The 22,188-nt window shown below is 40.6% G+C and overlaps 1 protein-coding gene and 1 long non-coding RNA gene across 2 annotated transcripts in view; one reads left to right on the top strand and one right to left on the bottom strand.

Annotated features, from left to right (window-relative positions):
• Window positions 1-4,537: 4,537 nt before the first annotated feature.
• The window catches only part of LOC121926649, a 28,137-nt gene continuing 10,486 nt past the window's right edge, over window positions 4,538-22,188 (top strand). Inside the window, exons 1-3 of the long non-coding RNA XR_006103051.1 lie at window positions 4,538-4,674; window positions 13,139-13,262; window positions 13,364-13,449. This is a non-coding gene — a long non-coding RNA (uncharacterized LOC121926649). The remainder of the gene's footprint in view (window positions 4,675-13,138; window positions 13,263-13,363; window positions 13,450-22,188) is intronic.
• Window positions 11,134-22,188, bottom strand: part of GPA33 (glycoprotein A33) — a 33,144-nt gene continuing 22,089 nt past the window's right edge. Inside the window, exons 5-7 of the mRNA XM_042459794.1 lie at window positions 17,890-18,003; window positions 16,342-16,465; window positions 11,134-13,297 (exon numbers count right to left, since the gene is read on the bottom strand). Coding sequence (XP_042315728.1) covers window positions 13,135-13,297; window positions 16,342-16,465; window positions 17,890-18,003 — 401 coding nt within the window. The 3' untranslated portion in view covers window positions 11,134-13,134. The remainder of the gene's footprint in view (window positions 13,298-16,341; window positions 16,466-17,889; window positions 18,004-22,188) is intronic.

The following is a 22,188-nucleotide window of genomic DNA, read 5'->3' as shown; positions in this document are numbered from 1 at the left end:
GCTGCTGCTGAGGCAGGGACCAACTCAACCCGAGGCAAACCCGGGGGAGGGGCAAAAACGTGACGTGACCGTGCCAGGGGGCCAAAAAACGGGAAAGTTACGCCCCCAGGAGGGTTATGGCTGGGGATGTTTAGCCTGGAGAAAAGAAGGTTAAGAGGTGATATGATAGCCCTGTTTAAATATTTGAAGGGATGTCATGTTGAAGAGGGAGCAAGCTTGTTTTCTGCTGCTCCAGAGAACAGGACCCGGAACAATGGATGCAAGCTACAGGAAAAGAGATTCCACCTGAACATTAGGAGGAACTTCCTGACAGTAAGGGCTGTTCGACAATGGAATGCACTCCCTCGTAGGGTGATAGAGTCTCCTTCCTTGGAGGTCTTTAAACAGAGGCTGGATGGCCATCTGTCAAGGATGCTTTGATTTGGATTTCCTGCATGGCAGGGGGTTGGACTGGATGGCCCTAGTGGTCTCTTCCAACTCTATGATTCTATGATTCTATGTAGGACAAAGCAGAGGCATAACAATTTACACTGGATTTAACTATCACCCTGCAACATAAACATACACCACATGTTTAGTCCAGACTTGATGCTGCATTTTAGACCAGATGAAGTTTCTAAATAGTTTTCCAGTGTAGCCCTACATAAAGCATGTTAGAGTAGCTCAGATGGGGTCTAACTTATACATGCCTCATCATAGCCAGATAAGATTTTTCTAGAATCGGGTGAAATTTCCATACTAGCCTCAGCAATGTAAGAATCCATTAATACACCTAAAGTGCAAACTTGAGTATTTAAAGGAACTACCTGTATGACTGAATCCAATCCCTGCTCTGCCTTTCAGCCTACCAGAATCCATCAGGAGCAAGGTAAGTCTGCCTTGCCTGGATTTTTTGCTGTTTTATCCTCATCCAACCCAGAAATGACATCCAGATGCCAGTTCAGAACTAGAACAGTTTCCTTGAATTTAGATGAAAGTTGGGCATCATCTGCACACGGAAGGAAGCAGAACCCCGTCTTCCCTGGGATTTTATGTGTATCATTATTACATTTCTGGATCACAAGACAGAATCCTGGGATACCCTCTATGATGGTGGGCAGAGCACTAAACAGTAGTCATTGAGCACATTTTTCTGAACTTTCATCTCAAAAAAGGTGAGAGCCACCATAATAAAATTCTTCAAAGTTCCATCCAGAGAGAATGCCTAGAAGGATTCCATGGTGAGTGCGGTACTGAAAGCACCCAAGATGTCAAGTAACTAAGGATACAGTCCCAATGCAACTCACAGCATAGATTGTTCATCAAAGTGCCCTAAAGAATCTGCTTCATAATTAGGCCTGAAGCCAGATTGAAGCAAAGCAAAACAATCCATCTCATTCCAATTTCTAAAGCTGAGATATCATGTGGAAAAATAGAAGCCTGGTCAAAACAATACATATCTGCCATTTAAATAACATTGTGTAAGGGTTCTCTGTGGGTCCCCCTCCTCTCTTGATGAGCTGGATGTGATCCCTTGAGACCAAATTTTATCTAAAGAACTTGCTGCATCACCCATTGAATGCTCTCACCTTAGCAACATATTAGGATGTTACTGGGGAATTCCACTGGTACTTTCATTGCCAATCTAGGGAAAAACTGGGCCACCCAAGGCACATGAAAAAGGAGTGCAAGAAACAGAGCACCTTAAAGAAAGGCTTTGGCCCCATACAGACAGGCCAAAATAAAGCTGCTTCGAGACACTTTGGAGGGCTGCTGTTTAAGTGATGCATGCGTCCTAAGAGTCCAGAAGCCACGTCAAAGCCACAATCCATTCCTAAGGACTGGTGCGCAGCTTTGGCACAGCTTCTGGACTCTTAGGATGCATGCATCATTTAAACAGCATACCTCCAAAGTGACCCGAAGCAGCTTTATTTTGGTCTGTCTGTATGAGGCCTTTATTCTAAATAAGGTAATTTTACATAAGAACTTGCTCTCCAGGCACAGACAGAAAGTACAAATTACAAAAACCAAGTTAATTCAACAAAACCAGGAAAATAAATCCAAAACCTGAAGACCGTGACCTGTGCATTTTTCTTAATCTTACTCATACATCAGATGGGATTTTTAGTCCTGCTGAATAGAATCCTTTCATGATCTACCTTCCTGGTCTTGAATTATGTTATTTTTATTGTCATAGAGCATCATGGTCCTTGGTTTGAGCTTTCCTTGAGAATCTTGTAGAATAGGTCTCTCATTCTTCCCTTTTTGTTGTTGTCTTCTATTTCTCTGCATTGGTTGTTGTAGTTTTCTTTATCTTTATGCATTAGCTATTGTACTGTTGCATTCATGGTTCTTGGTTTATTATCTCCTTTTTCTCTCACTCATTTCCTTTATTGCTTATAGCATTTTATCTGTCATCCATGGTTTCTTCACTTTCTTTTTGTTTGTTGGAAGTGTGTGAATGGCCCTGGCTTCAGACCAAAACTCTTCTAGTTCACAGTCTGTCATGCTTAGTAGTGCAAATTTGTTTCTTATATTTTCACTGAATTCTGTGGAGATATTGTTTAAATCATATTTTGGTATGATGAATGCTTTAGCTTTCTTCTTGAGTTTTACTCTTACTTTTGATATGAGTAATTCATGATTTGTACCACAGTTGGCACCTGGTCTAGACTTGGCCACTAATATGGAGCTTCACCATCTTTTACTTCCAATTATATAATCTTTTTGGTTTTTGTGTTGGCCATCTGTAATGTCCGTGTGTATAACCTTCTTTCTTGTAGAATTCAAAGATATAACCGTATTAGTCTGTAGAATCAGTACATAGAGATATCTTGTAGCACCTTTGAGACTAACTGAAAGAAAGAAATTGGCAGCATGAGCTTTCCTAGACTTCAGTCTACTTCCTCAGATGCATTTGGTGGAGTGGAAGCCAGGCACAGACATATATATGCCATTGGTATGTGAGGATGTCAATACAAATTACAAATTCTTTGTGTATGGAAATGAAGTTGCAGGTCCAATTTTAACAGTGGTCGCTAGTGCACAAAGACATAAGAAACTGTTCTTTGTGCATGGAGATGAACTGGCAGATCCAGTTTTGTAATGGGGCTAGCCTGTGGTGAGGGGAATAGGGCAACCCCATGAGGATAGGCTCAGATAGTGTTGAAGTGTGTGTAGTGAGTCAGGAAACTATTGTCTTTGTTCACTCCATTGCTGAGGGACTGTAGTCTGTGGATGAATTCCAATTCTGCTGTTTCTCTTTCCAATCTATCTTTGTAGTTCTTTTGTTCAATGACTGCTGTTCTGAGGTTTGAGATGGAATGCCCAGGGAGATTGAAATGTTCTGCCACTGATTTTTGTGCATTCCCATTCCTAATGTCTGATTTATGTCCATTTATCCTCTGGCACAGGGACTGGCCTGTTTGCCCAATGTAGAGTGCTGAAAGGCATTGCTGACACAGTATAGCATCACATTGGAGGATGAGCACATGAAGGCCCCCCTAATATTGTAGGTTATGCCATTAGGTCTTGTGATGGCAGTTCCTGGATACATGTGTGAGCAGAGTTGGCATCTTCACCTGCTCATCCTCCAATGTGATCTATGCTATGCTGTGTCAGCAATGTATGGATGTGAGAGCTGGATAGTTAAAAAAAGAAGATAGGAAGAAAATCAGTTCATTCAGGATGTGGTCTTGGAGAAGAGTGCTGAGAATCCCATGGATGGCCAGAAAGGCAAACAAATGGATCCTAGAGCAGATCATGCCAGAAATGTCCCTGGAAGCCAGGTTGACAAAATTTAGGATAGCGTATTTTGGACACATCATGAGAAGACATGAATCATTGGAAATAACAATAATGCTAAGAAAGATGGAGCGAAGTAGAAAGAGAGGAAGGCCGCATGCTAGATGGATGGCCTCTATTAAAGACATCATGAATATTTGCAGGAGTTGGGCAAAGCAGTAGAGGACAGGGGTCTTGGAGATGTCTCATCAGCTGGGTCGCCATGGTTGAGATCAATGCAAAGGCAACATGGTCTACCAGAACCAGAGACAAAGACCAAAAACTTGTTACATCTTTTTTTTAGGCTGTCCCTCAACCAGCTAGAAGGTTCTCTCCTTGAACATCTCACCACCTGTGATGTAAACCCTCATTAAAATGTAAATATACCTCCTCCCACATTTAACTCTTGTTATCTGGGGAGATGGCTCTGCTAAATGGAGGGACTCATTTATCACACATGATGATTTGAATAAAACTTTGTAGAAACTACTTGAATGTTGTTACTTGTGATAGCTCTCTCCCTTGATGTTTCAAGTAGCCAGTCAGTTCTAATATACTCTGCGGGGGAAATAGCACTAGCATTTCACTGAATGTGATCTGTGTGGATAATGTATTTGTCAGATGTTCTGATATCACTTCTACAGACTTAAATAATTCCTTTCAATTCCTTCCTGTTCACTTTTTGTTCAAAAGACATTCTTTTCTATACACAGCCCGGCCTTTCTTCAGCTGCTTCTGAAGTTGTTGATTCTTATGTTAACTTTGTTCCTTTTCAAACATTTGCTGTTGCTATTAATAAAAAATTGGTCACGTGAATTCCCAAGGGTACTGTGAGGACATCAACATCTTTAAAAAGAAGCCACACTTGGAGAAGGAAATCAGAATTCAATTTAATTGATCACAGATGGAGAGGTAATGAGCATGAAAAGAAAGAAAGTGAAAGAAATGAAGAAAGGGGTAGTGGAAATGGAGGAGGAGGGTAGGGAAAGGAGGGGTAAATAAAGGATAGAGAAAAAATTAGGTCTCTTTTTACACAATTTCAGGGCTGTGTTCTGTGGTCTTTACTGGCAGAGAATTCAAAATTCATGAAACTACAAATCCTTAGATTTTATAGGAGAGAAATTAGTTAAAATGGTATCAAAGTGTTATAACTGCTGTGTAACAGATCATAGCAATTGGCCTGTTTTTTATCCTTCTGTATGAAATGAGAAGAACATTAGGTCTGTGTTTCTGTAAGACTGGGTTCTGAATAGTGCATGGAAGCGGGTGAAACTGAAATTATACGTTTATGTCTTTTGCAGAGATGGTCCCCAAGTGGTAGGATGTAATTCACAACCCATGATTTTCCTCATCTGCAGATTGCATTTAGCATGCTTTGTGATTAGTCACTGCAATGTAAATAGAGGCTTAATTTGCAAATCTGATTAAGCATGTGTCTCTGAGAACTGGGATTGCAAACAAGTTAATAACTGGGCATGTACATTTCCCTGAATGTCAACATTAACTCTAATAGATGGCAGAACTTGTAACCCCTGACTGAGTAATGGCAGGTTCTAAGTATCCATTGTGTGAAGAACTTAATATCTTAAGGCTCAGTGGTGAAAACATAAGATCCATATCTAGATCAGACCAAATCAAAGTCCTGTTTAGTCCAATAATCCTGCCATACAGAGGCCAATCAATTCTCTATGGGAAACCCACCAGCAGGGCATGACTGAACCTTCCATCTTGTGATCTGAAATACCAATACACAGAGACATGTTGCCTGTGATGTAGGACATCATTAGTAATAGCCATGAATTACTTATCTTCCACTATGAGTCAGCCTCGCAGAACAGATGGGGAATAAATAAAAGTAATTGATCTTAACATACATTCCAGTCTTGACTCAAAATCTCTTTTCTGGTGAAAAGACACTGTGACACTGCCCCAGCCACCAAGGAGAGTGGAACCAATTCTAGTTTGGGAATCCATATGAGAAGCGACATGAGACTTCACAGTAAGTACAGTGGAACCCTGGTATCCATGGGGGATCTGTTCCAGATGCCCCACCCCTGCACACACAAATACCAAAAACCATGGGATCTCAAGTCCCTTGTCCCCAATGGTGGCATGTGCATGCATTCATGCTGCCATTGGGGACAACAGGACTTCAGGTAAGCCCCAATTGTCCCCAAATGTGTGTGTACTGCCATTGGGGACAATGGGGGCGGACTGTTCCTAATGGCAGTGCGGCCACATGCACACATTGTTATTGACAACAATGTGGACTTGCCATCCACAGATGCTTAAATTCATGGATGGCAAGCCCATGGATATCGAGGCCCCACTGTGTGCTTCACTCAAGGACATGCATCAGCAAATTTACCCCCTTTTCCCCTGTGAAGTGTTCCTGTCACACTCAGTTCCAAAGGCAAGTGCCTCCTCTGGCAATTCAGGCTATCTGGCTACAAGTCAGTTTCAGAGTGTTGCAATACCCCTTTTCAGCCAACACCTTTTTAGAACTCTTCCAGTCAGCTTTCTCTGAACACTTACATTGTGCCCACTCTACCAGCATGTCACATTCTAGGGAGTGTATCCCCCTCACTACCCCTGAAGGTGTCAGTGGCAGCATACCATGGAAGGTCCAGAAGCCTCGAGATCATATCTGGGAGCCCTTGCTCAGGAGATTGGCTCAGGCTATAGTTCTCACTGGTCCTGGCTGGTTCCCAGATAAGTGTTTCTTGCCCCCTCTCTCTGCCTCAATACTTGGTTTCCACCTTTCAGACTTTTCTTCCCTCTTCTCCTGTACTACTACCTTATTTCAAGCTTCTCCGGGCATCTTTCCTTCTAATTGTCTAGCTCCCTTTTCCCTCAGCCATACATTCACACTTTCTCTTACCTATCCATCCTTCCAACTGTCAGGCCTGGCTTTACTCACCCCAGCCTCCTTTCCTCTTGGTATTCCAGAGAACAGGACCCAGAACAATGGATACAACCTACAGGAAAAGAGATTCCACCTCAACATTAGGAGGAACTTCCTGACAGTAAGGGCTGTTCGACAGTGGAACACACTCCCTCGGAGTGTAGTGGAGTCTCATTCCCTGGAGGTCTTTAAACAGAGGCTTGATGGCCATCTGTTGGGGATGCTTTGATAGTGAGTTCCTGCATGGCAGGAGGTTGGACTGGATGGCCCTTGTGGTCTCTTTCAACTCTACGATTCTATGATTCTATGATTCCCACTTCCCTTGGTTAGCATCTCACTTCTTCTGAGGGGTCGTTCCCACTGGCGTATACCCCGGTGTATGAATCGAATCCAGGATATAGCGTTCCCATTTGAAACCGATTTAACTCTAGAACTGTTCTAGAGTACCCCGGTTCTGCCTCTCCCCCTCTCAGCAATCTTGCCTCCTTTTTTAAGCTTCCCTCCTTAGTGTTTGCTGCACCGCTTCCTTTGCCTGGCATTCTCCCTCCTGCTCTCAACTGTTCCAGAATTGGTGTTCTAGATTCTGTGGCCTCTCCTGACTCCCTGGTGCCCAGCTCTTCTGAGAGTCATAGAATCATAGAATTGGAAGAGACCTTAAGGGCCATCCAGTCCAACCCCCCTGCTGTGTGGGAATGCACAGTAAGAGCACATCTGACAGATGGCCATACAGCCACTGTTTAAAAATCTCCAAAGAAAGACTCCACCCCTCTCCAAGGCAGCATATTCCACTGTATAACAGCTCTTACTATCAGGAATGTCTTCCTAACATTAAAGTGGAAAGCAAGCTTGCTCCAGCCTCAATATGACATCACTTCAAATTATACAGGGCTATCATATCAGCTCTTAACCTTCTCTTCTACAGGCTAAACATAATTAAATCCCTAAGTCTCTCCTCATAGGGCATGGTTTCCAGACCCTTCACAATTTTGATCACCCTCCTTAGGACATGCTCGAGCTTGTCAACATCCTTCTTGAACTGTGGTGTCCAGAACTGGACACAGTATTCCAGGTGAGGCCTGACCAAAGCAGAATAGAGTGGTACTATTACTTTCCTTGATCTAGACACTATGCTTCTATTGGTGCAGACTAGAATCACATTGGCTTTTTTAGCTGCCACATCACATTGTTGACTCATGTTCAGCTTGTGATCTACTAGGACCCCTAGATCCCTTTCATATGTACTGTTGTCAAGCCAGGTGTCCACCAGCCTATATCTGTGCATTTCATTTTTTCTGCCTAAGTGTGGTACCTTACATTTCTTTGTGTTGAAATTTATTTTGTTAGCTTTGACCCAGCTTTCTAATCTATTGAGGTCATTTTGATCCTAATCTCGTGTCATCTGCAAATTTTATAAGCATGCCCTCTATTCCTTCATCCTCTCTGGTAAGATGTGTCCCAATCAAGGGAGAAGGTGACAGGCACCCTGCTGTTTTCTGTTGCCTGTCACAGGCAGATGAGCTGTTGATCAGATAATGCAGTGATATTATCCAGCATCTACAGTTTCCACAGTGGCACTTGATTCCTGGCTTACAGATTTTAGAGACTAACACAATAGATGTAGTCTGAACTGTTCATAGTACGAGACTTCCTATACCATATCTAGCTTTCATTAAAAAGAGGGGACATCTTGCTGTGGGAATATATATATTCTGAAAGTGGCTTACTTTAGTGTACAAATGTGCCATTTTGAAGCTGTGCTGAAATACTTATGTTTTTTTAATGGTCCTGTGGCAGGATAAAAGACCATGATGATAATACCATCAATACCTTTGTTTTCTCAGTTGCAATCATTATTTGCTACTGAATTATATTTAACATGTAAGAAATTATTCTCAGAATTTTAGAAACTAGCTAGATTTTAATTTCTTGATGTAGCTATAATTAGGTTGTCATATTCATAGAAGATATAACAGCAGTAGTTGATTTCTTCAATGCTGGAGCAGCTGATATATTTGATGCTGTCCTCTGTCCTCAAAATAGATTCTGCAGATTCATCTCTCTTAAATTTTGTATTATATCCTGGGGTGGATATACCATTCCAGTGACATGAAAGCCACCAACTGCCACTGCAGTGTAGCCCTATCAAGAGCAACTAGTCCTTAATATCTGTATATCCATTATGAAAAGAAAATTAATCTATTTACTGCTACAGTGTGAGCTCAAATATGTCTGGCAATGATTAGAATAGTGTTGAAACAATCTCTTTAACTTTCCCCCCCAAAATAGCCAAGTTCCAAAATAAATGTAGCAAATTCCACAGAAACTGAATAATTAATCCATGTTCTTAAGGCTCTAGCCAGTTGCAAATCAAAGTGCAGGAAATTAAATATTTCTGAAATTGGTGGGGCAGGGGGTTGTTTATTACCTTCCTTACTTATTTGCCTTCTCAAACAAGTGCTGGATAGGTGTTTGTACTAATATACCTAGTGTGTGAAAAATAAATCTGAACAAAATGATGCAGCCAAGGGTGGAGCAAGTTAAATTAACTGTCCAACAAATATTTGTGACAGTTATATAAGCACATTCCAATCAGCAAACACAATGCATTGGCAAAATAAGAGTTTTAATAAATGATTGTAAAGTCTAAATACTGGAAAAATACAAAATCTTCATAACAAGACACAGCTGTGATGGATGGTATCTGGAACCTGCTAAGCAATTAAGTAAAAGGCAAATTTTTGCATTATAAATGTAATCACAAAAGGCCCTAAGATTCATATACACACACACACACACACACACATTCCATTGGTACATTAATAAAAATAGAAGCCCTATGGCACAGTGGTTAAATGCTTGTACTGCAGCCACTCACTCAGAAACCATAAGGTTGTGTGAGTTCAATACCAGCCAGGGGCTCAGGGTTGACTCATCATTCCGAGGTCACTAAAATGAGTACCCAGATTGTTGTGGGCAGTTAGCTTACACTTTATAAACCACTTAGGGGAGTGTATTTGCTATTGCTATTGCTATAGCGGCACTAGCTCTCTGTTTCTGTGTATATGTGTGTTTCTAAAATTATCCTCTTTCTGTAAAAGCCATTGGGAAACTAGCCCAGAGGCCAAATTCCTTTCTCCCTGAAGTCCTCTGCTAAGGCAATTTCCTTACCACTTTGAAAGAGAGGAGCAGATTCCAATGATGCTCAGCCACCATCTTAATGAGAAAGTTGAGAGTCAAGATAACCCAGCTCCTGAGGTTGTCTTCAAGGCACTTCACTGTCAACTCTACTCATCCCTAATCTTTTCTTGTGGGAAGTGAATGGTTGAAAGCTACTCCCAATAGGTGAACAAAGACAGCTGACTAGGGTGCTATTGCTTCCAAGAGAACTTTGAGATGGCAACATTTTACTAGGGCTTCACTTGCTGCCCAATCTTCCCACTTGGAAGTACAAGAGCAAAAGAGTGCAGGGTCACTGGAAACTCACATCATGAGGTAGCAGTTCTCTGGAGCACACTAGAGCCCTTCCAGCATGTCCGTGAGTATTTGTTGATATGTGTATGTCTCTTCAGGCAAGCGTGGTGGGTGCAAGCCAATGGTGGGGTGGCACCAATTACTCTGTATATTAATCTTGCCCACTGCTGGTGTACCATCATGATATGTACCTGCTTAGAATCAATGAATCTGGGGCTAAAAATGTTCCTCACCTCTTCTGCAGTGTCAATTCTCAACAAATCACAACATACAAAAACTTACAAGCGTGTATCAGTGGGCCATAAAATGATTATAATGTGGAACCTTCGGCAGAGATGGTGTTGGTTTGTTTGCAAGAAAGTGCAAGTTCTCAGAAATGATTTCAGTAGTTAACCTGTGATTTTTTTTTTGTTTGAATTAATGAGGAAACAGATCACCAATACTAGCCCTGGCTCCTGGAGGGGAGTCCCCCAGCTCCCTCTGGGGAGACCACTTAGGGTTGACATTTATCCTGGAAAACCTGGAAAATCCTGGATTGAAGGGACTAAAAAATATCCTGGCTGGCTGGGACAGTTGAAGCAGTAAATCCTGGATTTCTCCTTCATCGCAGGCATAGCATTGCCACCTTATTCTTCCATTCCCTCCTCCCTTTCCCCAACAGGTCCAGAATGTGAGAGAGGAAAGGAGGCAAGCAGAGATGGCCTTGTGTTGGATGGTGGCTGTGTCAGCGGCTTGAACCTAGGGCTGGGCAATATGATGGAATTTCACTTCCAAACAGCCTCAAGAGAGTAAAGGAAGTCCCTTTACTCTCAGGCTGCTGGGAAGTTTCCCTCTCTTCACATCAGCTAGAGGGAAAAAGAAGAAAAGCTCTTAGCTTAATAGTACATCTAGAGGTAGCTATGTTGGCCATATAGAAAAGTACAGTAACATCCAAAATCCACAAAATATACCTTTATTCGGACAACCAAAATGCAAAAAATACATACAGAGGTTGAAATGTAATGGTAGAAAAAGTGCAATGATTAATGTGTTGAATTTGCATAATCAGAATGCAAGTTAGCAATTTGCACAATTGTAATAATTTGCATAATATGCAAATTAGATACCCAGACATGATGGACTGGAATAGGACAGCCCTGGCACTCATCACAGGTAAAGAATGGAGGGAGGGGCAGAACATCATTGGCCAGCTACCAAAGTCAAGTGGTCTGCACACAGACTTTAAAATCGTTGCATGCCATCTTAAAACCTTTTGGTTTTTTGACATTTGGATAAATTAAAGAAGCTGTCCCCACTGAAAGGGTGAGAAGAAGCCCAGTAGGAACCCTGACTCTATTAATAGGACTGAGTATGCTGAGTGGAGGAGGAAGAGTAAACTATGCTTAAAGTCAAAAAATCAAACATGTAGTTTAAGGAATTCTATGGCTGAAGAGGAATTTTAGGATAAGTAAAAGAAAGAATTGAGTTGTTTTTTTTAAAAAAAATAATGTATATATAACCATGAGAACTGATTGAATCAGGACTGAACTGACTAGATTAAGCAGTTAGACATAACAATTGGATGTTGGTGAACTAAAGGGGCAAAACAGACCGGCAGTAAGAGCTGGCTTCCCAGCAGCATGGGGACATGACATTCAGACAGCACATACCCCAGGCTGCTGGGAAGCTGCACGGCTGACCACAGATGCGGCAGCTTCATGGCATTTATGTGGGGTGGTGTTTACATACGCCACATTGCAGAAACACTGAAAAGCCATTGCCACAGCAGCAAAGCCAACTTTTTCCCAGCTCAAAACGGAGCAGTTTTCTGCTGCTTCTTTTTGATTTGGGGGAAAATGCTGGATCGGGGCCATGGAGTGCGGTTGCTGCAGCCTCAATCCAGTGATCAAAGGAGCAGCATGATGCCACTCCTTCAGGGCCGTCTGTTTTGCCCCTGAGTGAATTTAGACTTCCGCTGCTACTATATATTGAAAAGAAGTTGAAATTGTTCTACTTAAAGAAACAGAAGAGGAGGATCAGGCTGTCAATGAAACTTGGCAAGAGATTTATATGCAAATGAGAATGCTGAGACAGGTAATTAATGAAAAGATAGCAGTAATGGATAATGAAGATTTGGGAAGAGATGCAGATGAAGAATGGGATGGGATGGAAGAAAACCTGGAAAAGAGGCAAGTCCAATTTGTAATAATAGCTCAAGGGATGGAAAAAGACTGGGATGGTCCTATAACTTCAGAGAAGAGAAAAATGAAAGACAAGGAAGAAGTACTGAAATCTGAAAAAGGCATGCAGAAATTGGAAATTCTTATTAGGAATGGACTTTGTAAAAGAAAGGCTTCTTAGGTTAGAAATGATACGTGGTTTTGCCTTATTACTAGATGCAGGAGATTAGAGCTAAAGTAAAGAAATTACTGCATAAAAAGATTTTTCAATGATATTAATAGTAGAGAAGTTATAAATTTAAATGATTACAGGATTGTAGTTGTAATAAGAGAAACTGTGGATATTATATATGGTTTTGTCCCAGTGCTGGATGGGAGTGTTTAGACATAAAGAAATTATTAATCAAAATAGCTATAGTAGTAAGAAGAAGATTATTGTCTTGGAAGTATAACTTACAGTTGAGGTTAATTGCCATTTTGAAAAGGAATAAAAGTGATTTCATGATTGTCGATTTTATTAATTACAATTAGTAAAATATATAGACAAAATGTAGCTAATAGGTAAGAAAAACAGAGTAATTTCAGTAATTTATTTCTAAGTGGTTATAATGTAATTTCCTTTTCTGGGCAAAATTGAGAAGGAAACCTGGGACCTGGTTTGGCTTATAAACTGCCTGTTCTTCCTGTGCTTCAGTGCATCCCATAACTGTTACACCAGCAGATCCTTCTCTGCTACCATTGTGCATAATGTCCTGGAAAGCCACACTAGAGAAGTGAGAGAGGAATAGTCCATGTATGCATTTTTATTTTCCTCCTCCCTGTTGGAAATGCTTGTTTCTAGGCCACAGCTTCAGAAGACTCTGCAGATGTTCTGAGGGCTGGTGGCATTTCTGGACCGTGGTTCTCATCCTCCCTCTCCTCTCCCTCCTGCAACTCTTCTTCAGCAGGTCCTCGGATTTTTACAGGTACATGTGGTGGTTGGTAACGATTTTCTGTCTCCCTAAATATTTGGTGCAGAAGGAGATGGATTTCATTAACATAACAATGATTTTTATTTTAAATATAGGTATAAGCAGTGACTCAGTGCTGCAGAACTGGAACTGTCAATCACTATTTCAGTTTTATTGCAGTTTGAATTAAAGCTCTAAGAGGGTAAGAATCATAATATAACACCATTATTTCTTTCATTCTTCCTCTGTTAAAATAGTGCTCCATAGTCAGGTTACACAGCAAGTTTTCTGCTCTGGGATAATATTTTTTAACTAAAGGCTAGACATTAAAATTGTATAAAATTAAGTGAATTTTAAATCCAATAAAGGAAATGAGCCATAGCTACATGTGAGTTATGAAATGGGTTTTTGAAGTTCATTGACACCCACTCTATACATGTTTCTTTCTACATATTATTTTGATTTATTAAAATTGAATTTGATCATATTGCTTACACATTCCACAATTTCCCTAGTTTTTGATTCATCATGGCTTTTATAAAAGAGCCCAGAAAGCTAGTATTGTTACTCATGCAAGAAAAACTAGAAAGAGTCTTGTGGCAACTTCATTATTGTTGTTGTGCGCCTTCAAGTCATTTCTGATTCATGGCAACCCTAAGGCAAACTTATCACAGGATATTCTTGGTAAGATTTGTTCAGAGGAGTTTGCCCTTGCCTCCCTCTGAGACAGAGAGAGTATGACTTGCCCAAGACCACCTAGTAGGTTTCATTGGCCAAGTGAGGATTCAAACCTTGGTCTCCAAAGTCATAGTCACTACACCATGCTGACTCCCCAAGACCAAGACAACCATTATAGACCAAGAAATCTATTGTAGTCTGGGTGTTCTAGAACTATAGTGTCATGAAGTGGACTATCATCATTAAATTTTAATGTTACAGTACATTTCTAAGTTATCAAGGTGCATAAGGTTTTTTGTTTGTGCAATTTTTTGCTGTTTGTCTAATGGGAACACAAAATCCAATTTGGATTTATCAAAAAATAAACATTGGGGGGTGGGGAGAGGGTGGGGAGGGAGCAGATAAAATCTGTATAGTTTGTTTACCATACAGAAAGTTTTCCTACACTCTTTAATGAATCTACTAACATTACAGTTCCATCTGCAGGCTTAAGTGGAAATAGTAGTATCTCACATCTGAATGGATTTGCGAAATGTAAATCTTTCAGAAAGACTTCCAGGATTCATGGGTCTGTTTGAAAAGACCTGGGAACCACCACATTCCTGTTATGTTTCCTCATATCACTCCCACTCCCAAAATACAATAGAAGCAAGATTAATGATTTAGTCCTAACAAAAATTAGTGTGTTAGTTGGCTTTTAACAAGTTACTTCAGAAACAGTTGTCTAAATATACTCTGGACTCTCAATATCCGCAGGCTTGCCATCGACAGATTTAACCAGATGGCATACCCCATTACTTGCAATGGGAGTGCATATCAAGCCTGCCATTGAAATCAATGGGACTTGAGATCCTACAGTTTCCTTTAGCTGCGAGAGGGAAGTCCAGAATAGATCCCCTGCAGATACACAGGGCAGACTGTAGTTTACTATGGCAAGACATGCACTCCACTCCTATGAGCAGCGATAACTTATGGGTTTCATGGATCTTCATGAGGAGATCTGTGTGTGCCTTGATATTACATTTCTGCATACTCCCATGTATGTAGAAACAATTCTTGTAAGAACACAAGCAACTGTGAAAATTGCCTCAAGTAACTGGAGAAACAGTTGTTTAAATATAATTCAATATGGTAGAAGGCAACAGAAATAACACCTCTCTTAAGTGGGGCCAGCTGGTGGATCTGTTGCCTCAAGCATTGTTTCCATTTTTGGTTTTATGGTCACCTCTCTCAGAGCTCTTCTAGGTTATAGGAGAGCCATCCAGATGCTAGATCCTATTCCCAACAGAGATTCAGAACTGGGAAAGCTCCTATACAGCTCTGAGCAGCTGCAAAAAGAGAGGTCATAAAACCAAGAGTAGATTGACTGGACTTGCAGTAACAGATCCACTAGTTGACCCTCCCTATTAACACCTTTGCTCACTTTTTATGTTTTTAATTGTATTGTTCTTTTAAATTCTAAGCCACTTTGAGTTCTAATTTTCAGGGGAAAGTGGTGTGTGTGTGTGTGGAGGAGGAGGAGGAGAGTGGACAGTTCTGTAGGACCTGGATGCCCATTTTCACCCTAGGCATGCTATGGGCTGCACTCTCACCAACTATATTTCTTTTCAGTTTTTATAACCAGAAGTGATAGTGATTTCACTTCCAATTTAACTCTGCCCATTCCCCATGCACACTTTTAGTGAAGCAATGCCATGTGCGCTATTTCACAAGAGGCTTGCAGGAGCACCATTCTCTTGTTTGTTTGTTTTTACAATGGTGGCTTTGGGCATTTGGGGAGAAGCCATCTGAGTTGGAAGCCATATTCCATCCACTGCAGTCCATAAGCATATTAACGTAAGCTCCAGATCCCTTCATGTATGTTAAAACAAGAACTGGAATAATGCACTGCATATTTTAGCATTAATTCCTGCTTACTCTACTCTGTGAAGTTGACCTCAAAGTATGCTACTGTAGTTTCTGAATCACAATTTTTATCCCAACACCTATGTGCTCCAGTTTCAAAGATAATTAATTAAAGGTGAAACTTGCCACTGTTACCAAGCAACAATTACGTATTGTATGAAACAGCTGTAAATCCAACTGCATTTAAATCCACATGTTTAATTGTAGACATTATCTCAATATTATAATTGATGGAAGTAAAGAAAGGTGGTTTTTTTCCTGCAACATAGTCTTGCATCAACAAATGATGGCAGGAAAATAATGAGAGCATTTTGTTTGAAAAGAGAGAGGAAAGCTGTTCTGTAGGGTCTCCAAAAGGACTGCTTAAACCACACTGATTCCATTGAGATTGAAATTAGTTCAGTGCCACAAGGGCATAAGAATCTCCCTTGTGTGGAATCTCTCATCCATCTCAAGAGGAGGCATTCTGCTGCTTTAATCCCACCCACGCTTTCAAATGAAAGGCACTCACGTTAGTTCATAGTCTTTATCCTTTGATTTCCTACAGCAACAACAGTAAGCCACAATGACGATAATAATGACTGCAGCAACAACTCCACCAATAATTCCACCATAGAGGGCAAAATTCATAGATGCTGTGGAGGAGAAGAGCTACATTTAGTTACCCCACAGTTGATAAACCAGTTTCCCTTGATGGAGAATAGGGGGCATTAGAGCAAACAGTGAGGAGGGGGAGACATAAAGGAATCCAGTAGCCCCTTTAAAACTGACTGGGAAGAAGATATTTCAAGTGTAAGCTTTCATGGACTCAGTCTACTTCACGGAATGCATTAAACTGATTGCCCATGTTTGGTGAAGGTATAAAGAGTTTTCTGGTGTTCCTCTTGTTCTCAAAATAAATAAATAAATAAATAAATAAATAAATCACCTAACTGCTACTTTTGCCAGTCAATTAATTTTAAAAAAATAATTGTCCCTAAACACATAATGCCAATGCTATTGTATAATTATCTAATTAATATTTAAAAACAGAGCTTGGAAATGTTACCTTTCTAGATTACAACTCCCAGAAAAACCCAACCAGTAAGAACCTCTCACTCCAATCAAATATAAAATAAAATGGACTGGCAAAGTAGTTTTTAAAGACTGGTATGAAAAAAATAATAATCTAAGTTCCACTACACAAATATTTCAATAAGTTTAATTATTTAAAATGCATACAAGTGGGAAAGCAAATAAAATGTGCATGGCAAACAAAGTTAATTATAAAGGTTTGCCAGGGCAGATAGAACCTTGGGTTCACCCACCCAGTTCAGTGCTACATATCAAAGCCAAGCTTCTTAAAAGACATAGGTTTAGCACTAAGATAAACAACACCAATGAGAGTTATATTTTTAAAGTAGGAGGGCATATAATGCAAGAAAATGGAAGTCCATGGGAAAAACATACTTGATGACAGTGTAATGCAGAAACTCAATACAAAGTGTAATAACCCAGTAGTAAATGCCAAGTATGGAAAAACCCTGTGGATCAGCTGTCATCAAGTCTTGCTTATTTTCAGTTCTAGCAAGCTGAACGTTTTGCATTAAGAAAAAGTGTCAGAATAGCCCTCCAAGTAAGAAATAATGATATTGGATGGCTTCCATGTTCTGCCAGGTCAGTGAGATGTCTCTCTAAGCTGTCCTTCCCAGAAGTGTCACTGGGGTGTGTGGGCTGCACCAGGTGACACCCCAGAAGGGAGTAACCCCTGGTCGTCTCCCTGCCTCCTATGCAGGCACTGCTCCACCCCCATGGCAGCTTCCTGGGCCTGCCCCCCCCCCCCCCCCCCCCAGTGCTTCTCAGGCCTCATGGATGCTCCCCTGGCCCACATAGATGCTGCTCATGGCTGCAGCTCAGGCCCACGGGCACATGGCTGAGGCCCTCTCAGACGTCCTTCCAGCCCCAGACTTCCAGAAACCCCACTGGAAGTCCAGGGCCAGAAATCCTACCCGCACAGAAGTCCCATCCTCCACATTGGCGCCACTGGTCCTACCCCTTCCCAATCAACACAAGCTCTTACGCGGTACCACAGCAAGACTGATGTTGCATTTTTCTTGTCCAACTGAGTTTTGGGAGAGGCATATGTAGTATCCAGTGATGTCTGCAGAAACATTCTTCAACATAAGCATTCCTTCTGTTGCAAAAGAGGAAACACAAAAAGGTTGTGTTAATACAGCAGAAACAAATGAATGAGATATGTTTATCCATCTCACTAATTTAAATCCAGTCTTACAAACTATTGCTTATTACATTTCTCAATCTTTGAAAACACAGCCTGGGGAGTTGTGAGGAATGGGTTTGCACTTGCTATAATTGATTTTGTAGCACTCGCTCTTAAAAATGGTGCTAGCCACACAGATGACAGAATGTTGCATTGATGGGGGCCTTTTACACCCAAGTGATCTTCAGGATAACTTGGTATTTACACAATGGTACATTAGGGAGAACGTTCATAGACCAAAGTGAGCCAATACAGTAGTATCCTACTGTGGTAAGTCTACTTATACTGATAAAGCACCATAACCAGGAAATCCTTCACTTGAGGGAAAAAGCATATTGATGATGAAAATAATATCTTGGATGAATTAATACTTTATAGCAGTGTTTCTCAAACCATCTAATGTAATAAACCAGCAGGGTTTTCCCCAATGTGCTAAACTTGTGCCCACTGGCTACAATTTTTTATTTCCTGAAAATCTGCTGGTGATTAAAAGTCAATAGCTTGTGGACCGGGCTAAAATCTGCAGTCCGCTGTAGGCAGCACTGTTTTACAATAATTGGGAAATAGGCATATTGACCCAATAACATACAATTGCCTGTTGGTTCACATTCACCAACTTAGTTGTGAGTTTCTATGATTACCAGTGTTTATGCACATTCTTTGTTCACCTTGCATCAGTGATGGCTCTCCAGATGTTGCTGGATTGTAATTCCCATTGGCTATGCTGCCTAAAGTTTTTTATCTTTTGAAATGTATCTTTATTCTTTTTAAAAGTAATCTATTTTAATACTTAGCAATTTAATTCTGTTTTAATGTATCACTTTTCTATGTTTTTAACTGTATTTTTCTTTTAATGTTGTGAGCCGCTCTGGGTCCCAGTTCTGGGAAAAGAGTTGGATGATGATGATGATAATGATGATGATGATGATGGGTGTTGTAGTCTATCAACTTCCGTAGAGCCACAAATTGCATATGTAACTTACATTAATCTCAGCCACAGCCTGGAAACATTATTTTTATTTGGACCAGGAAATTCTGGCAGCTGTAATCCAAAATAAGTAACTTTTCCAGGTTCTGACCCCAAAATCAATCAGCTTTCTCCAAATGTATTGGGCTATAATTCTCTAGATGGTGTGCTGGAAGCTGCAGGCAGAAATTTGGTGGGAAGGGGAGTTTTTGAACTGTAATGGCCACAATCCCAGAACAGCATGAAAAATGATTTAAAAAGTAACTTTTTCAAGCTCTATTTATAAGCGTATGCATCTGGAAGACACCAATTTAGAGAAGGTTGATTTAGACAGTAATGCACACATAAAGGAGACCACGTCTCTCCTGACTGTACTGGTTATTACTGTAACATATCTGTTTTATAGGTTCCAATTTATAATGACATTTTTGCTTAAAATTTAATATATACAAATTATATAAATGTTAACGTATTAATAAATTCTCTCATCTGAGAAAGAAAGAAAAATGCAGCAATGACTGGCTCTCATCAAGAATGGACAATGTGTGAGCACTTAGCAGCACATTGTGAGGGGGACATATTTTCTGGTGCACTGCCACCATCTGTAGGTCAAGCTGGAGAACAACAAGAACATACTGCTATTCACATTTTTCTTAGCAGCTTTCCTGAGCTATTGAGAACTTACTTAGACAACTGGGGAAGTGGTCTTCCAGATAAATTTGAGGGGAATGTTTGTATGATGGGGTTCTTTAGTGGGAAGAGGGAAAATAAATTATCTACCCTTGTCTCTCTTCCTCTATAAGAACATTATGATGATGCTTGTTGTAGATGTCTTGCACTTGCAAAATTTTAGGTAATCAAGCAAGAATGAAAGGGGCAACATATATATATTCCCCAAATTATAAGCCACTGCTGTTAACCCTAGTTAAGTACCAAAATACCAAACCTCTTAAGAGGTTTTCTTTAAGGATGGGGCAAATCATCTCACACATATGTCATCAGTCACGAAAGGTAGACTTGCACTATTCCTTCCAGCCAGAACAATGACAACTGTACAGTTCCATTTGATACAAATTACAAACAATTTCATATGGGGGAATTTCACCATTAACAGTTTCATGGTCAAAGAAAGCAACATGATGCACAGTGTGTGATATCACATTTTTCAATAAAAATATCACAGATGAGTGTAGTCTGTTCTCTTTCAACTACCCAAGATGACAGGTAGGCTGAAAACTTCTGCATGCATTCGTTGTTGTTGTTGTTGCATGCCTTCAAGTCATTTCCAAATTATGGCAACTCTAAAGCAAACCTATCTGGGTTTTTCTTGGCCAGATTTGTTCAGAGGAGGTTTACTATTACCTTCACCTGAGGTTGAGAGCATGTGACTTGCCCAAGTCACCCAAGTGGGTTTTGTGGCCAAGCTGAGAAGCAAACTCTGGTCTCCAGAGTCATAGTCAACACTCAAGCCACTATGTCATACTGGGTTGAAACTTATTCATTTAAATGTCATTTCATATAAAAGGAGATCTTGAATGTGAACAGCAATAATTGGGCAAACAAGAGAATGATTCTGTCTCCACTTCTTGGAAGGATGGTACAGACAACTAGATTACCAAATGGTTACAGGCAGCTTGTGGTAAGTCACCACATGTTGGTATGTTATTATTGTTATTGTGTTATTTCAAGTCATTTCTCATTTATGGCAACTGTAAGTTGAACTTTACAGATCCAGACTTGGAACAATTACTAAGGACAGCGGGGGAGCAGTATGAAGGCAGGCTTAATGCTGAACTTAAAGAAAAGAAAAATATTATCCCCTCTGTTGTAAGCTGCCCGGATTCCCATTGACTGGGCGGCATATAAATAAATCCTATTATTATTATTATTATTATTATTATTATTGGCAATGGAGGAAATCAAAACAGTAAAAAAGTTCCTGTACCTTGGATCATTGATCAGAATGGGAAATGCAGTCAAGAAAACAGAAGACAACTAGGAATGGGAGGGGCTGCTATGAAATAACTAGACAAGAGCCTATAGAGTAAAGATATACAGCTGACCACTAAAGTTAAAACTGTACACGCTGTTGTATTTCCATCACCATGCAAAAGCTGGACAGTGAAGAAAGCCAATAAGAAAATAAATTCATTTGAGATGTACTGGACACAAGAGTGCTGGGGATACCATGGACAACCAAAAAGACAAACAAATGGGTGCTAGAACAGATCAAGTCTGAAATCTCCTTGAAAGTCAAGGTGATAGAATTGAGACTGTCGTACTTTGGCCACATTGTGAGAAGGCATGGCCCATTAGAAATGATGATGGAGATTATTGCACGCCAAATCCACACCAGGATAGACGTGGGTTGTAACCATCACCGACAGATCTCATCCTACTGCCTGATGCTCAGACAGCAGGCAGCCTTTTTCCAACCCGGGCTTCTCAGGCAGCTTTTCAAGAACAGGAAAATGCCATTCATGAAAAGCTGTGGAAGAAGCCTAGATTGAATATGCACTGCCTACTGCCTGGGCACAGGGCAGTGTGATAAGATCCATTAGTGACAGTTACAACCCGTATCTATCCCAGCACAGATTTGGTGTGCTATAATCTCCCAAAATGCTAGGAAAGGTACAGAGTTATAGAAAGAGAGGAAGACAGCATGCTAGATAGATAGACTCAATCAAACAGATCACAGGCCTAAATTTACAAGACCTAAGCATAGCAGTGGAGGACAGGGGATCTTGGAGATGTCTCATCCATGGGATCGCCATGAGTTGGGATCAACACAAGGACAGTTAACAACAATGTGAACCCTATCACAGGGTTTTCTTGGCAACCTTTGTGTTTCTCTGAAGCTGAGAGAATGTGGCTTGCCCAGAGTCACCCAATGGATTCCCATAATCGAACAAGGATCCAAACTCTGGTCTCTAGAGTCGTAGTCCAACACTCAAATCACAACACCACAATATTTCAGCTATATTTACCATAAATTTCTTAAGATGCATGTTTGAAGTAGCTTTTATATGGTTTTCACCTATCATGAGAAAAAGAAGCACGCCATGGTAATTATTCTGGATTTATTACTATTGCGTGTAGTAATATTACTTTTCAGCAGTTGTGAGTGGAAT

The sequence above is a fragment of the Sceloporus undulatus genome, chromosome 3, assembly GCF_019175285.1.
Source record: "Sceloporus undulatus isolate JIND9_A2432 ecotype Alabama chromosome 3, SceUnd_v1.1, whole genome shotgun sequence".
Lineage (NCBI taxonomy): Eukaryota > Metazoa > Chordata > Lepidosauria > Squamata > Phrynosomatidae > Sceloporus > Sceloporus undulatus.
This window is presented reverse-complemented; position numbering and strand designations above follow the sequence as displayed.